The 17,733-nt window shown below is 29.9% G+C and overlaps 2 protein-coding genes across 2 annotated transcripts in view; one reads left to right on the forward strand and one right to left on the reverse strand.

The window, feature by feature from the left end:
- Nucleotides 1–17,733, reverse strand: part of LOC127279582 (homologous-pairing protein 2 homolog) — a 261,519-nt gene that overhangs the window by 64,641 nt on the left and 179,145 nt on the right. The window lies entirely within an intron of this gene.
- LOC127279581 (splicing factor 3B subunit 2) overlaps nt 5,039–17,733 on the forward strand; it is a 185,175-nt gene continuing 172,480 nt past the window's right edge. The window contains exon 1 of the mRNA XM_051302013.1: nt 5,039–5,298. Coding sequence (XP_051157970.1) covers nt 5,275–5,298 — 24 coding nt within the window. The 5' untranslated portion in view covers nt 5,039–5,274. The remainder of the gene's footprint in view (nt 5,299–17,733) is intronic.

The following is a 17,733-nucleotide window of genomic DNA, read 5'->3' on the forward strand; positions in this document are numbered from 1 at the left end:
GAACGGTGGTCTAGTAACAATCTAGTAACTTTGACCCATTCTCTCCCTCCATTTTGTTTTTTCTACTCTTTCTAACCTATTAATTGAAGAGAGACTAAGAAAGAAAATGGATGGAGAGAATGGGTCCCCACCAGATGGCGTATTGCAGTTTAGCCGATCCCAATTGCGTCGCGTCTGCGATTGGCTCTATTCTAGAAGCCAAACTTTCCCAATTCGGAAACGGCCTAGAGAGCATCAATGCGGTAAGGAAGTACCCATATACGCCAACCTAAAGTACGGAAGCGCCTATACGCCACCCTAATGTTTTATTAGCAGGTTAATATATGATCGTTTTGTTAAAAACAAAATAAAAAATTATTTCTGCAAATATTATATATTTTTTCTGTCATATTATATACATATATTTGCTGATATAAATTATTTACAAAGAAAATATTTAAAAATAGAGAAATATGTTACTGATAAAAAGGTTTCAAGATAAAGTTGACTTTTAATACGTTAAATAAAATAAACAAAATTTATCAAGTTTTAAATAACAACAATATATGTATATTTAACAACATTTAAGTATAAAGAAATGAAATTATTATCTGATTTTTAACTTGTAATTTATGTAGAAACGAATTAAAATTTTAAGACTTAAACAAATTGGATAAACGTAAACATTTTTGCACTTATTATATTTAATCACTGTAAATAACATTCTATCGATAATGTTAACCAGTACCTATAAAAATCTATTTATGCTAATAAATTAATTTTTATTAAACTGTTTTGTTACATTTGATTTCATTTCATCGAGATATTTCGAGTTCAAGATATGACGTCAGAAGCCTGGTGGTACAAAAAACAGACGACATAATGTTATTCTTAAGGCGCATTCAGACCTCTCGGCTGCCTGCCTGCCTGCTGCAGTTGCCATGGTAACCACTGATGGGTTGTGACGCGTCACACGAAGTTTTGTACGTATAATACGTTTTCAACGTAATATACGTGTATAAAATGTATAAAACCATGTAGATAACCACTGACATTTTGACATCTATATATGATCCTCTGATTTTTGCCATAACGAATTTTTCTTATCATTCTATTTAAATTAAAGTCTTAAAATAAAATAGAAATGGTCAGAAAAAGTAAAAGAAAATCTTTTAAAGAGGGTTTGCCCTGGGAAAAAATGGAATTTGAGCGGATGAAAGAGCTAGGCACTGATAAAAATGTTGCTAAATGTTTAATTTGTCAAAACATTATGAAAAACACTGGCTATAAGCGTATTATTATTGTTTGTTATTGTTTATAAAGTTTTTATTTAAAAATTGTTTATTTTTGGAGATACCAAACGACTAGACTGACAATATAATACTTAGAATATAGGTTATGTTATTATGCACGTGGCCCGGTGTTCACTCTTATCTGTGAAACCAACTTAGAAATAAAACCGATATAAAAACATTTCAATAATTAAAAATTTTGTTTTATAATTGTTAAAATAATTAATAATTACCTAAATTTTGTTTATATTAACAACTTTCTCTTTCAATAGTGTAAAGTAATGAATGATGTATTTTAATGAAGAATTTAAAATTGCCGCTCTTAAATCACGTGATCAAATGTAATATACATCGTGTAGAAAACTTGGCACGTAATATACGTAGTATTATACATGTAGAAAACCACGTATTATACGTCATGTATTATACGTACCCATCACTGATGGTAACATAATGGGAGTGAGTGAAACAGACGAAAAATTTAAATTTTCTGCTTCACTCACTCTTATCATGTTACCATGGTAACTACAGCAGGCAGGCAGCCGAGAGGTCCGAATGCGCCTTTATGGGGAAAAAAATTTGTTTCCACAATCATCAATTTTATTCATATTTTAAACATGGAAAACGCTTGTTGACATATAATAAAATGAAAATGTGTGTTGATAATTAATTTTGTTATATATTTGATTCAATTGCATTGATAGATTCTCTCAGTTCGTGATAAAATATAAAGTGGGAATTACCGCAGCAGTAAAAGATTTCATGTTAGTAAACGTAAACACCCCTAAACTTAAAATTTATATTTTATCACGAATTGAGAGAATCTATAAATGCAATTGAATCAAATATACAACAAAATTAATTATCAACACACATTGTAATTTTATTATATGTCAACAAGCGTTTTCTATGTTTAAAGTATGAATAAAATTGTAAGGAAAAAAATTTAACAATTAATCCAAGTCAAGTAGTCAGTAAAATAAAAGAAATTATTTTTTACGTTTCGACAGCACTGCTGTCCTCATCAGAAACTAAAAATGTATTAATAAAATATAAAAATATAAGTCAACACAATGTAAAAACAATATAAAATTAAGAAAATGTACAGTATTTAAAATTTACCGAAAAAAAATAAACTATAAAATTGTCAGCCTGAAGTTAAGACGTCAAAAGACAAACTAAACACAAATCGACAAATTTAATTTCCCCATAAGAATAACATTGTGTCGTCTGTTTGTTGTCCCTCCAGGCCTCTGACGTCACACCTAGAATCGACTCTGACGTCACAAGTGACAGAGCCTAATAGAAGCTGCCGTATATATGTTCATAAATGTTTGCGCTGCGTGAGTAACGCTTTGATTGGCAAGCGCAGTGACGTCATCATAGCATTGATGCCAATCGCGAAAAGAAAATTTGGTTTATGATTTTAAGACACTGAATTTTTTAATTATAAATATTTTGTTGATTAATTTTTCTTTAATTCAATTAAAATTATTAAAACCGTCGAGAAACATGTGCATTAAAAATTGTAAAGTAGGAAAACTCATGCATGCATGAGATAGTGTGACCGTACCATTACAAGGCTGGCACGTTACAGTTTTCCTTCGGCCGTTTCCGAATTGGGATTTTTAGCCCACTTTTGATAAAGTGTATACTCGGGAAGTATGCAGTTTCCTTCTCGAGTAAACCCTTTATCAGAAGTGCGCGAAAAATCCCAATTCGGAAACGGCCCTCCAGCAATCTAACGTCACACCTAGAATCACTAAACTCTATATATATCTGCTGTCTGCCATTGATAATCGTGAACCGAGAGAGAGGTCTGATTCCGGTATCCCTCTCCTTCTCTTACTAAACTGCGCCGGCGTAGTACAATACGTTCCAAAAGTTTACTGTTAACTGTGTTATGTCATGTTCACGTATACTGTTAAATATTTTCTAACGGACCTATACCGACAAAGAGGGGGATACAAAAATCAGACCTCTCTCTCGGTTCGCGACTTTCAATGGCAGACAGCATTAGGCTCTGTCACTTGTGACGTCAGAGTCTAATCTAGGTGTGACATCAGAGGCCTGTGTGTTTATAATTAATTTTGTTATAAATTTGATTCAATTGCATTGATAGATTCTATATGAATTCGTGATAAAATATAAATTTTGAGGTTAGAGGTGTTTGTTTACTAACTTGAAATCTTTTACTGCTGCGGTAATTTCCACTTAAAATATATATTTTATATCTTTTTTAATAACATGCATACTGGATATTGTTTAATAATGTTGTTAAAATGTAAAATGTGATTAGTAAACAACCTCCCATAACCTCAAAATTTATATTTCATCACGAATTCAGAGAATCTATTAATGCAATTGAATCAAATATATAACAAAATTAATTATCAACACACATTTTCATTTTATTATATGTCAACAAGCGTTTTCCATGTTTAAAATATGAATAAAATTGATGATTGTGGAAACAAATTTTCTTCCCCATAAGAATAACATAACATTGTGTCGTCTGTTTGTTGTACCTCCAGGCCTCTGACGTCATATCTTAAACTCGAAATATCTCGATGAACTGTCACAGCCTAATGGAGCATTTACACCTTTGGTAACAAAAATTTTTTATTTTGATTTTCGGAAATGCAAAGATCTGATTGGTTGTCCATTATCAATCAGATTGTGAACAACCAATCAGGTTTGTGTATTTCGGAAAATTCAAAAATAACAAATTTTTTTACCAAAGGTGTAAATGCTTCGTAATTCCAGGTATCAGTGATGGGTTGTGACGCGTCACACGAAGTTTTGTACGTATAATACGTTTTCGGCGTAATGTACGTATAAAATGTATAAAACCATGTAGATAACCACTGACATTTTGACATCTATATATGATCCTCTGATTTTTGCCATAACGAATTTTTCTTATCATTCTATTTAAATTAAAGTCTTAAAATAAAATAGAAATGGTCAGAAAAAGTAAAAGAAAATCTTTTAAAGAGGGTTTGCCCTGGGAAAGTGTAATGAATGATGTATTTTAATAAAGAATTTAAAATTGCCGCTCTTAAATCACGTGATCAAATGTAATATACATCGTGTAGAAAACTTGGCACGTAATATACGTAGTATTATACACGTAGAAAACCACGTATTATACGTCATGTATTATACGTACCCATCACTGCCAGGTATATAGAGTTCAGTGCATGTTCATGTATACATACTGTTAAATATTTTCTATTGGACCTGTACCGGCAAAGAGGGGAATACAGGAATCAGACCTCTCTCTCGGCTCGCGACTTTCACGGAGCATTTACACCTTTGGTAAAAAAATTTTTTATTTTTGAATTTTCCGAAATACACAAACCTGATTGGTTGTTCACAATCTGATTGATAGTGGACAACCAATCAGATCATTGCATTTCCGAAAATCAAAATAAAAAATTTTTTTTACCAAAGGTGTAAATGCTCCATCAATGTGTGTTTTCGGGAGTTGCTGTGAGTATGTTGTGATTGGCGGATCCATCAGCATGTTTATTCTGATTGGGTAATTTTTTACTGTCAGCAACTCCCGAAAACACCCAATGGCAGACAGCATTCCAGATATATAGAGTTCAGTGCCTAGAATCGACTTTGACGTCACTAGTGACAGAGCTTAATATATCTCTGTCCTTTTCTAATGCATACATCTCCTTCGGGAACGCCTTTCGCGAAACTATTGTGCGTAGTGCCCTTAGAAAAATACAAAAATATATTTGTGTCCTTTTCTATCTCATGAACCACGTTCCTGAAGCTATATTGCGTTGCCCTTTTGATTACACAAATTGAGCACACTTAAAAACTTGTTTAAAATGTCAGAAATAGATTTACTGTTCATATATTGTTAAAACATTTTTACTAATGAATTTTCCTGAATTCGGAAAATTGAAGGTTATTTTTTGTTTAAGGCTGAAAAATTGATTGCCTAAAGTAATATATTGACTGTCTACAAGTTAATTGTTTAATAATGGATGGAAAACATCTGAATGAGGTTAGTATAAATACTTTTCTAAGAATTCTTAAAAAATATATTAAAATTTAAGATTTTATAGTAGAATATTTTATAATTTTTTGATATACACTATATTACGAATTTTTCATATATGTAACAGGGAATGTTAAAAAGGACCTACGCGTCGAAAAAATCCAATTTTAGCAGTTCTTTAAGTAGATTATAACCCCTTTTCAATGCAACAAACCGCAGCTTTCTAGCTGCAGTATTTTTTCACACTTCAAAGATAGACACACTGACAAAAACACGTACAAAAAAATCCACTTGTTAATTTCAAAGTCGTTTTACATGAAATTATATTTTCGGATCGTAGGTACCTTCTGACTTTCCCTGTCATATATTTTCCTTAGCAGATTTCTGCAAATATTTGTCTTATATGCATGTTAATAATCTTATATCGCATTTAATAATTTTCTTGTGATTTTTTGTTCCTTTCCAAATAGGAAAATTTTAATTGGAGATTTTTTTATTTTCTCTATTGTGTACTATTACTAAGTTTTTCAATTTTCTTTGTCGCAAACTTAAAAAAGAAAGCTTATAAACAATTAAAAAAGGTAATATAAAGTAACATACAAAATTGAAGTATAAAAAATAAAATTACAAAAACAAGATTATTGGCAGAGTTCGGGTTTCGGTCTACAAAAATTTTAATTGAAAAAAATGTATAATTAAAAAAACATCCTTTTGATTTTTTCTTGTGTTAAATGAGTTAAAATTTTTTATAATAATGCGAATAATTATACATTTTTAATTAATATAATTTATAATTTAAACACATTAACAAGCATGTCAAATGTTAATAAAATTTAATAATTTCGTTATAAAACTGACTAAGAATTCAAATGTCAGTTTTGTTTAGGAAGCATTCATGTTAATAGAATTTAATCATTTAGAATTTGTTAATTATGTATGTTACAATTTACGGCCGAAAACAAATCCACATTGAAATTTTTTTTAAAAGAATATAATTGAAATGAAATACAAAAACGATCTATGTATTTTTTTGCCTCTATCAGAAAAATCGAAAAAGTTTAAAATTTTAATTCTTTATTCGAAAAATTCGATTTTTGAAATATATTTTATATTTTACAAAAATTAGTCTTGATTTTTACATTCTCATCACATGGGAAGGTATTATAATTGGTCGAAAATTGACTTTTTCTATTTCCATGAAATCTTCACGTTTTGAGGTACCCTGAATCGAAAAATCATGGTCCGGCGAAAGTGTATGTCCGTAGACACAAAATATTGTTGACACAATAACTTTTGTTTTGCAAACACACAAAGTTAATATCAAAATACAGGTCAACAGGGTGGCCAGCCAACCGGGAGAAAGCCGGGACTGAAAAATTAATCCGGGAGTTTTTATGGGTTTTGTGACTCGCGCAATTATTCAAAAATTGTTCAACTTTTAACCATCTAAAATTTCGTGTTAATTATATAAAATATATGAGCAATTCCACGTCAGATTGAAGGGTCTATCCTCCGATTCCTTCTGTACTACGTCTAATCTAATTCTGTGTCAAAAAAAGAATATTAATTAAGTATTACTAAAAATCGAAAATTAATTATAAAATGTTATTTACAGAAAGACTGAAAAATACCGTGCCGAGAAGGTAGGAAACCCCCGCTAAGTAAGCGGAGCCCGATAATAAGTTTAAAAATTAAAAATAAATTTTATTTTTTAAATGAATAAATAAATTAAAAAATTTTAATTTTTTTTCTTAAACTTTAATATTTTCTGAGCAAAAAACGTTTAGGAAATTTTGTTCTAGGACTAAAAGTGAAAGATTTATGAGTAATTGAAACAAAAGTTGCACTAATTTTCTAATGCAAATATCTCGAAAAATAATAAATATTTTTTTCAAATTTTTTTTTACTCAATTAGACCCATAACCTCTACCCAAAAACGTAGTATAGAAGGAATCAGAGGATAGCCCCTCAATCTCACGTAGAATTGCTCATATACCATCAACAAAAATTAGCTATTTTTATTTCTCACAATACAAAATTTTTTAATTCCTTACCGAAAGAAAATATATAACAAAATTTCGTAAATATTTTTCAATTTAAGGAAAACGTGTCAAACTGGAAAAAATTATATAAAATATATTAAATTTCAGTAAAGATTTTGTATAATTACTATAAATTATGTTGAAGTTCGTAAATTCTAAAAATAGTGGCCACCCTGGTCAAGTTCGTTAGCCAGCCATTTTTATCAAAAAATGCAAAAACTGCAGCATTTTCAAAATTTCAAAATTTAAATTAAAAAAAAAAAATTTTTTTCACTACACAGCTTTATAGTCCAGAAGAAAGCAAACAACTTTTGTATGTAAAATTTTTTGATTAAAATAAAATTGTAAAAGTCACAGTGGCCTAAATGTCGAAAAACATCAAAAAACACAAAAAAAAAAGATTTTTTTAATTAAAAATTAAATTTTCTTAAGGGGGTGGATAAAAATCAGTCCATAAAATTGTTACATTCTCATCACAATGTACTCAGAAAATATGATACAAGTGAAAAAAAAGCAATTTGGCAAAAAACTACGGTATATACATATTATTTATATTTTTTTACACAATAATCAGACTTTCTTACTCAATTAACTCGAAATATATTCTTCTTGGCATAATGACCCCAAAACCTTTTTTCTTCAAAATTTTATCAGCTACAACTTTGCCATTGAACATTTTTCTCTATATCTTCACGTTTTTGAGATTTTAATGAAAAAGCATTTATATTTACGTTCTCATCACATGAGAAGGTATTATAATAATTGGTCGAAAATTGACTTTTTCTATTTCCTTGAAATCTTCTCGTTTGGAGGTGCCCTGAATAGAAAAATCATGGTCCGTATACTCTGTTCCAGGAGAGATCGATATTTTTCAGGACGAATTTGGGCCCTTTACGCGCAGAAAACTATAAAAGGAGGCGTATATTTTTTTCCGTTTCAGCAAATAAGCTTTCTCTTTCAATTTCTTTTAAATTTGAAGAAACATGTGTATTGACAACTAAATTTTTTTTATCCATTTTAGGGTCGTTTAGATTTTATGGCATTTTGGTGCAAAATAAAAAATATTTAAATCTAAAAAATAATTTTTTAAATATTAAATTTACCATTTGCAGATTTTGACGATTCCAACGATATAAATTTTTACGGTAGGGAGTCAAAAGTTCCAAGCCCAAAAGTTCCAAAAAGTTCTTTTTCCCAAAGTATTAAAAGTTCCAAAATTGTTCAAAAAAAAAAAAAAAATAATAATAATAGTGCAAACCGATACTCAGCTAATCTAATTGGCATCATTCAGTTGTTTTTACAGGCACATTTTAGTGTCAGATTTAAAGTAAATAACATCTCTTGGTAAAATATAGTATAGTTTAAATTAAATTAAAAATTTGAAGTAAAGAAATAGATTTATTGAAATGGCATGTATTGGAGATGCAAAAATAGAAAAACGTGTGATGCTCGAGCAATTACTGTTAGCGATGGCGACGCATGTTGCGGCAACTTAGTCTCGGGCAAAAAATTAAGAAAAACCGCACAGATCGTCAACAACATATAGAAGATAGAATTTTCAATATAGTCTCAAATTATCAACAACGCATCCAAACCGATGAAATTGTTGATTACTTAAGAGCGATTGGTCACAATTTACATTTTTAAATATTTTTACACTTTTTGGAACTTTTATTAAATTTTCTGTTGTAACTTTTCTCTTGGAACTTACTTTTTGGAACTTATGTACTTTTGGAACAAACTATTCTTGGAACTTATCTATTGGTACTTTTGGGTTGGAACTTATTTTTTGGAACTTTTGTACCCCAATCATTTTTACGTCTAAATATTCAAATTTGCTTTTGGAAAAGTTATATAATTTCATGATTTACATATGTACAAACTCTTATCTTATAGTATTTGCAAAACATTTTATACCGTTGTAATTGTTTTAACCTGTACATTCCAAATATAATATTTATATAATTATTTTTTTAAATTCCAACAATTTTTAATTTTGCAATGAAAAGCCATAAAACCATAAAAGACCCTTCCGACTGCCTTTTGGAGACCAGGCTCGCAGGTCACAAAAATTTTAAATATGTTTGCTTGATTTTAGTTATAGGAAAAGCAACACATGTTACAATCCTTTTCATATCATTGGCTATGTTTTTCAGAAAAAAAATCTAGAAAACGCCTTTTTCACTTAAAAATACACCCTTTTACAACAAGATGCGCAGAAAAATATCGATCTCTCCTGGAACAGAGTATAGACACAAAATGTTGTTGACACAATAACCCCAGAGACCCCCAGCTAAAGCTCGTGGTCTTTCAAAAGTTTTTATATGTATGTATATGTCTGTCTGTAGACACAAAATGTTGTTGATAACATTGCTTGTAATCTTCGCTAGTAGAGTTTGCATCTTCAGTTTTCTTTCCAAAGTGGTTTGGGGGCAGTAAATATTTTTGCTGCTAAGTTGAAACCCATTTTTCGCTTACCGCATTTTTCATGCTTTCTGATGACCAATCTTCTCTACTTGTCTTTCTTTTATAATTTTTTTTCCCTTCTACACTAAAAAGCTAATCAATGAAAGAAAAGTATGATTAAATAAACGATGGAACAAATTTTTTACCTGCTAGAGTAGGGTCAACCGGGGTAAATCCGAACGCTTTTAGTAAGTTTCAACAATAACATAAGTTTTTTCTTTAAAAAAAAAAATACTTCCGGTATTCTGGTGCATGAAGTTGTTACTTTACTTCCATAGAACAATTTTATGGGGTAGCAAAATTTTTTGATAAATTACAATCGCAGGAAACTTAGCGTTCGTATTTACCTCGATACTTTGCAAATTTCCTAAAATACCGGGGTAAATACGAACGCCACTGTATTTCAGAAAAATCTTAGGGAAAATAAATTTAAAGTATTGCAATTGTTAAACTTATATAAAAACTCAAAAAAAATACGATAATAAACCTATTATGTAATAATGCATCATATATAAATACAAAAATCAAACAGGTTAAAAATTAAAATGCATTACACAATTAAAACCTTCAATAACTTTATCAAATCATAACGGATTTTTGCAAAACTTGGTACAGAAAGTATTTTGGATTGATTGAATGTAAATACAAAAATAAAAGTCAAATTTTTTAAATTCAAAATGGCGGACTTTCCTAAAACTTATTTTTAAAAATGATCAAATTTGCTAACTCCAAATTCGTAATCAGCGACCCTGAAACCCCCCGAGTAACAATTTTCGAGCGAATCCAATGAATTTTTTAATTCTCGTCCGCCATTTTGAATTTTGAAAAACTGACTTCAAATTGGTAATTAGCGACCCCAAAAACCGTAGAATACCAAATTTTATTAAGATTCTGAAAAACTTTTTCAACAAACCATTTGGCAAAAAAATTGAAACACTCCTTCGAGAAAACAGAGATTAAGTTTCTGCTTATTAATTACTAACGAGGATACGTATAGAAAGAAAAACTTTTTTCTATGTACTTTTATAATGTTAAAATAATAGTGTAATGAAATAAAAACAATTTTGTGTGGCTCTGATGTAAAAAAAAATTATTGAAAATACCGTTCGGATTTACCCCGGTTTTCCAATTTTCCTGGGTAAATACAAACGGCCTGATATTATTAATAAAATTTTACAGAAGGCAAAAATCAAAAATAGTTTCTGTTCTAGTATTCATAACAAACAATTATAAATAATAAAATAAACTTTTAGCTTCTTTTTCTTCAAATACGAGACAAAATACTGAAAGAGTGTCATCTTTGATTTTCAATCTTTTTTGCAATACTCGTTATCTTTGTTTATGCTGTTGCTAATTAACAAACGAAAAATGGGATAATACTTAGAATCTCTTGAAGAGGATCTGAGGTAAAAATTCTCATATCGAACTTATTTTTAAAAATTTTAATTAAGCTGAAATAATTAGCGTTCGGATTTACCCCAGCTGACCCTATTCAGCGACACTTATAAAAAACAAAAAATATTATACAAAATGCTGTTATTTACAAAACAAACATGTTCTGAACAAAATGGAAAAATTAGAAGAAAATCGCCGAAAATAGTTTTTTTCATGAAACGAAGAAAAAACGTGGTATAATCGTTAAATGTTTTTACTAGCTGAAAACTGTCATATTGGTTCTACATTATGCGCAATATGATTATAAATTGTGACCACATGATGCAGAAAAAAAACTAACTGTAGTGCGTGAAATTTGAGTACCGTGATGAGAATGTTATCCTTAAAGTCGTAGTAACTTTAAGAAAATAGAAATTACTTCATACAAGAGAAATAATTATAATAATTTACTATTAATAAAGAAATAATTCTCTCATGAAAAGATACTTTGAAATTATTCCATAGAATTAAGTAATTTCCAATTTTTAAGATTAACTAATTCACTCTTATTTTACTTACATTTATTAAGTGATCTTGCTTTTTCTTTAAATCAAAGATAAAGATAATAGAGCTTCCATATAAACCTCTATCTGAATCACCAATCAATAAAAAATCCATTTTATCGGACGTAAGGTCCTTTTTAACTGTCCAGGTCACATATATCTAAAAAATGTAACGGAAAAGTAGAGGAACTGGATAAATGTAGGATCAGCATAACATACAGTGTGCTCTTCGCGCGCTCAAAGTTGCGAGCGCAGGGGAAGGGGCAAATTTTTTATTAATTTAAACTCAACGGTTTATAATTTTTTTAAATTATTCAACAATTTTATAAAAATAGGTTTGACTAAACGATTGTAAATTTTTTTAAGAAAGTTAGAATTTGTCAAACAGATGAGCAAAATTTAAAAAATTTAATTTAAAACAATTTGGAAAAAATGAATTTGTAAAATTAACTTATCTCCAATATTCCTTTGTTCTTTATTGAAAACCATGAGCGTTTAGCTTTCAACATTATACGTCTTATTTTGCACGGATTTGTCTATTTAATAATAACTAGCAAAAAATGGCGCGCGCTGAAACGTGCGTGAAGTTTTCTGTTGCCCTTATCTTTGGGTGGAAATAAGTAAAATGTATATGAGGTATTTCATATGAAAAAAATGTTAAGAATGTTTTTTACGCAGAAGACCTTAAACTTTTAGATAAAAAATATTTTAAAAAACTATATATCAACACGGAGAGAAATAGATGGTACGGGGTACTATCTAGATAGTAGCAGGTAGATACCATATTTGATCTTACATATGAGAGATTCTTTTTCAATCGCCCCAGCCCAAAAAGTCAATGTTCTGGGATTGGCTTCATACTTTGGTAAATTGTTGTCCTATATGATAGTAATAATTCCTAAAATATAAACTCATTAAAAAAATATTTGTAGAAAGTAGAGGGGGTTGAAGTTTTGACGTTAAGGGTAACATTGTCATTTTCAAATCCGTATAACTATGACAAAAGTTAATGGATTTTAATTTATCTATAATGAATTTTATTGCATTTTTCACGTACTTTTCAAAAATGTATACGAAATTAAAAAAAAAAAATTTTTAACCCCTTTTTTTTCAAAAACAACCCTTATTTTTCGATTTTCACCCCTTCGGGTATTTTTTTTTTTTTTTTTTATTTTCATTGGAAAGCTGAGGTTTTTTCCTATGAGCTATGTAAATATGAAAATGGGACAACAATAATTTTGTGAGTAACAGAATATTAAAGTAGGCGGTGCCGATAAGGGGTGTACCTGGAGATCATCTTTGAGGATTTAGATAGGCACCGCCTAATTTAATATTATGTTTCTCACAAAATTATTGTTGTCCCATTTTCATATTTACATAGCTCATGGGAAAAAACCTCATCTTTCCAATGAAAATAAAAAAAAAACAAAAAAAAATTCCCGAAGGGGTGAAAATCGAAAAATAAGGGTTGATTTTGAAAAAAAAGGGGTCAAAAATTTTTTTTTTTAAATTTTGTATACATTTTTGAAAAGTACGTGAAAAATGCAATAAAATTCATTATAGATAAATTAAAATTCATTAACTTTTGTCATAGTTATACAGATTTGAAAATGACAATGTTACCATTAACGGCACCCTTATCGGCACCGCCTACTTTAATATTCTGTTTCTCACAAAATTATTGTTGTCCCATTTTCATATTTACATAGCTCATCGGAAAAAACCTCAGCTTTCCAATGAAAATAAAAAAAAAAAAAAAAAAAATACCCGAAGGGGTGAAAATCGAAAAATAAGGGTTGATTTTGAAAAAAAAGGGGTTAAAAAATTTTTTTTTTTAATTTCGTATACATTTTTGAAAAGTACGTGAAAAATGCAATAAAATTCATTATAGATAAATTAAAATCCATTAACTTTTGTCATAGTTATACGGATTTGAAAATGACAATGTTACCCTTAACGTCAAAACTTCAACCCCCTCTACTTTCTACAAATACTTTTTTAATGAGTTTATATTTTAGGGATTTATTACTATCATATAGGACAACAATTTACCAAAGTATGAAGCCAATCCCAGAACATTGACTTTTTGGGCTGGGGCGATTGAAAAAGAATCTCTCATATACGGACAGCTATCTAGATTCTATCAGTTACAATCAAGATTGTACGGAGTAACATCTTGATTGTAGTGGGTAACATAACCATACTTTTTGTAACATCTTTGATAGTACCGAGTAGCATAATTATGGTACTGGATAACATCTACTTTTTACCATCTTAAGATCATAAGTTCTTACCATCTGTTTCTCTCCGTGTACAACTAAAATAGCGATCAATTTTACAAATATTAATTTGTAAAATGTTAACTTTATATACATCAATTGATTCGTTTTCATACCAGGATTACAATTTTGACAAAAATTAATTAAAATTTCTATATAAGGAAAAGTAATTTCAAAAAATACAAAAATTGATTTTTTTCAAAAATTCAAAAAAAGGATTTAATCTATAGATTTCAGTGAAATATGAACTTTATATAGGATAATCGATTCGTTTCAATGCAAGAAATGAGTTTTTTTACCAAACAAAATTAAATTTACAAAGAAAAAAATATTTTGAAAAAATTGTAAAAAATAAAATGTTTTAAATATATTCGGAAATCCTTGTGTCAGATTTTAGGTATTAATGATTACAATAAGCATACAAAATTTCAGGACAATCTGTTAAAATATTTCTTAGATAATTTGTACACAATATTTTGTAATATACACACACATACATCTGGACATTTGCTCAGGACTTTATATTTATTAATTCTAGATAAAAATGAGTCCATATAACCCAATTTAAAAAAATCGAAAATCGTCACGAATGCAAAGCTTCCTCATGAGGAAGCAATAAGCCCACAGAACCCATTTTGAAAAACTCGCAAATCGTCACGAATCAAAGCTTCCTCGTGAGGAGAGGAAGCAAAAATGACATAAATAAAAATTATGTGGTTATTTTTTGAAATCCTTGTACCTGGTTTTAAATATTCATGACTGTAATAATCCTCCAAAATTTCAGAACAATTCATCGAAGTGTATTAGAGATCATTTGTACACAAAATTTGTGACATACACACACACATACATCTGGACATTTGTTTAAAACTTCAAATATATGCATTCTAGACAAAAATAAGCCCATGTAACCCATTTTTAAAAAATCGAAAATTTTCACGAATACAAAGCTTCCTTGAGAGGAGAGGAAGCAAAAAAGAATGTTAAGTGTTACTAAGAATCGAGAAATAATTAAAAAATGTTATTTAGAAAAAGACTGAAAAATACCGTGCAAGTAGGTAGTTAATAATTTGGATTGTTAAAAATGCTATTTTCACTGGTCTTATTTGACGCAGAATTAAATGATCTTCCAAACAAAAAAAGAATTGACGGTTTATCTTCAATTCTTCAAATGTTATTAATTATTTGAATAATTGCTTCCTCACGAGGAAGCTTTGCATTCGTGACGATTTTCGATTTTTTAAAATTGGGTTATATGGACTCATTTTTATCTAGCTGAAAGTGCCGTTTTTCAATCCATTATTATTTTTTGATAATTTTGAACAGTTTTTTTTTGAAAAAATGATTATATTTCTGTTAACATTTTTTACTACTCTAGTTTTTTATTAAAGTGAAGAGACATATTTATATTTTTCTTCTTCTAAGCCAAACTCAAAAAATAACCTAAAATTATACATGCACATGACCACCACTGATATCGAGGCCACGATTGGATCACTAATCTTATCAATAAATGTTGATTAATCGAACTTACCTGTATAGATCACAACATAAAGATATAAACACATTAAATTAAAAGCATGACTGTAATGCGACTGTAAGCGCATGCGTCGCATCAGTATACTGCTTTTGCATGCACCATAGGAGAATCACGGGAGTTCCGTTTGAATCACTCAATCGAGTAGATCTATAATTGTGAATCTAATATTGAAAGAGCTATTTATGGGGTTATTTCCTCATGATTGCATAAGTTCAAATAGTGATAATTGAATTAAGTCATTGGACAGCACTATAAGTCTCAGAATACCAGAGCCGGCAAACTAAACCCACACCGATTATCAAGACTGTATACGACACTCTAGCAACAGGTATTTTCCGTCAATTATTATCCAAATTTCCACACGACTATACCTTTATTTCCTTTTATTTTTTGGGCGTGATGGAAATGATTTAATAATTTATAATTTATATTTAACATTTTTATAAAATTTAATTTTGCATAAAGTTATAAATTTGAATTGTGCTTGAAGTCTAATCACAGTGCTTGTTTACATCGATCAATCATGAATGTCAATGAAAAATAAAATAATAATACAAACACTTTTAACATTAATAAGTAATTTATAAACTCTACTATAATATATAAATAAAAATTAGCGTGGTATATAAATGTTCAAAATAAACATAATGAAATCTGACATTAATTAAACGGAATAAAACTAAATAATACTGAATTTAATAACGAAAATAAATTTTATTCATTTAATCACAAATATTCACATGAGTCCCCCAACTGATGAATTGCAAGATAGCATTGGTTCAGAGTCATTCGATTCATTCACGTCTGTAATCACATCTCCGCGTGCGGGAACAGTACTAACAACTAGTGGTAGAGGTAGAGGACGAGGCCTAAAACGCAACTTGACCTCGCTCTGTTCAACTCTCTCAAAACCAGGCCTCTCAATAACTTTGGAAAAAGAATCAAATATTTCTAATATAAAAAAACTGCAAAATAACAGTAATATACTTCCGTCTGTTGACGAAAATTATTCTCCAAGCGGTAAAAGATACGATCACGAATAATAATAATAATAGTAATATGGACAAACAAACTAATCAGCCCTTACCATCTCCTGCAATTTCCAATCATAAAGATAAAGAAACAACCACCACTAATGATGACTCAAAAAAATCTCAGGAAAATTTACCACCATACCCAATGATATGGTGAAATGAATTGATACCAAAAATTCCGAGATTTAATTGTGATTCTGTTCCTCCATTCACGGTAATAGTCGAATCACTCACCCCTGGACGACATATTGGCAAATATAATAGAATTGCGTTTGCTGACCTCCTAGATGAATTAGTTCCTGACCCAAATCGAGAAATAGATACCAATGGCCTAAATCAAATAATAATTGTATCCTCAACTTGGGATCTCGCGAATGCTCTACTAGATTCATTAACCTTGAAAGAGAGAGAATACAAATTATATATCCCAGCTTCTCTTATAAGTCGGAAAGCATTGGTATCCGATGTAGATATTGAAATTTCTCCAGAAAAAATCAGTACGAAAATTAGTGATGAAATTCGAGAGAGGGTCATATCTGTTAGACGTAGAACAAATCAGGACAATACTTTGTCAACAAAAGTTGAATTCATTTTTAGTGAGTATCTATCCCGGATTATATAAGAATAAATAAAGTCAAATTCGGGCTCATAATGTTAATTACACCACCCAAACGATGCTATAAATGCCAAATGTTTCGTCATTTTGCACCTCAGTGTATGACTAAATTACCCAGATGTGAATATTGTGCACAAAACCATTATACAAATACATGCCCAAATACAAACGCCCAAGCTGTATGTGCAAATTGTTACGAAAATCACATTGCCTCTTCAAATGAATGTGCAGTATACAAATATCAAGCTCATGTCATGAAAGTCAGACTCTTAAATAACCTGAGTTATACGGAGGCAGATGAGGCTCTCTTGGCGGGGGGGTATGCGAAACCACTTGAGATGACTGAATGGTCCCCTCCTCAGGTCCCCGCAACCTCGCCTTCTTCTTCCCCTCCCCCCATGGCTGACTGACTTGACAGATACCTCAAATACAAATACAAGTATAAACATCAACTAATAACTTTTACTTAACTTAAATGCTGATCGATAATAACTTGGCACGTGGCGCACAAAAACAACTAAATGATT

Source organism: Leptopilina boulardi, unplaced genomic scaffold (genome assembly GCF_019393585.1).
Source record: "Leptopilina boulardi isolate dan_hultmark-lab unplaced genomic scaffold, ZJU_Lbou_2.1 LbouV2_218, whole genome shotgun sequence".
In the NCBI taxonomy this organism is placed as follows: Eukaryota; Metazoa; Arthropoda; class Insecta; order Hymenoptera; family Figitidae; genus Leptopilina; species Leptopilina boulardi.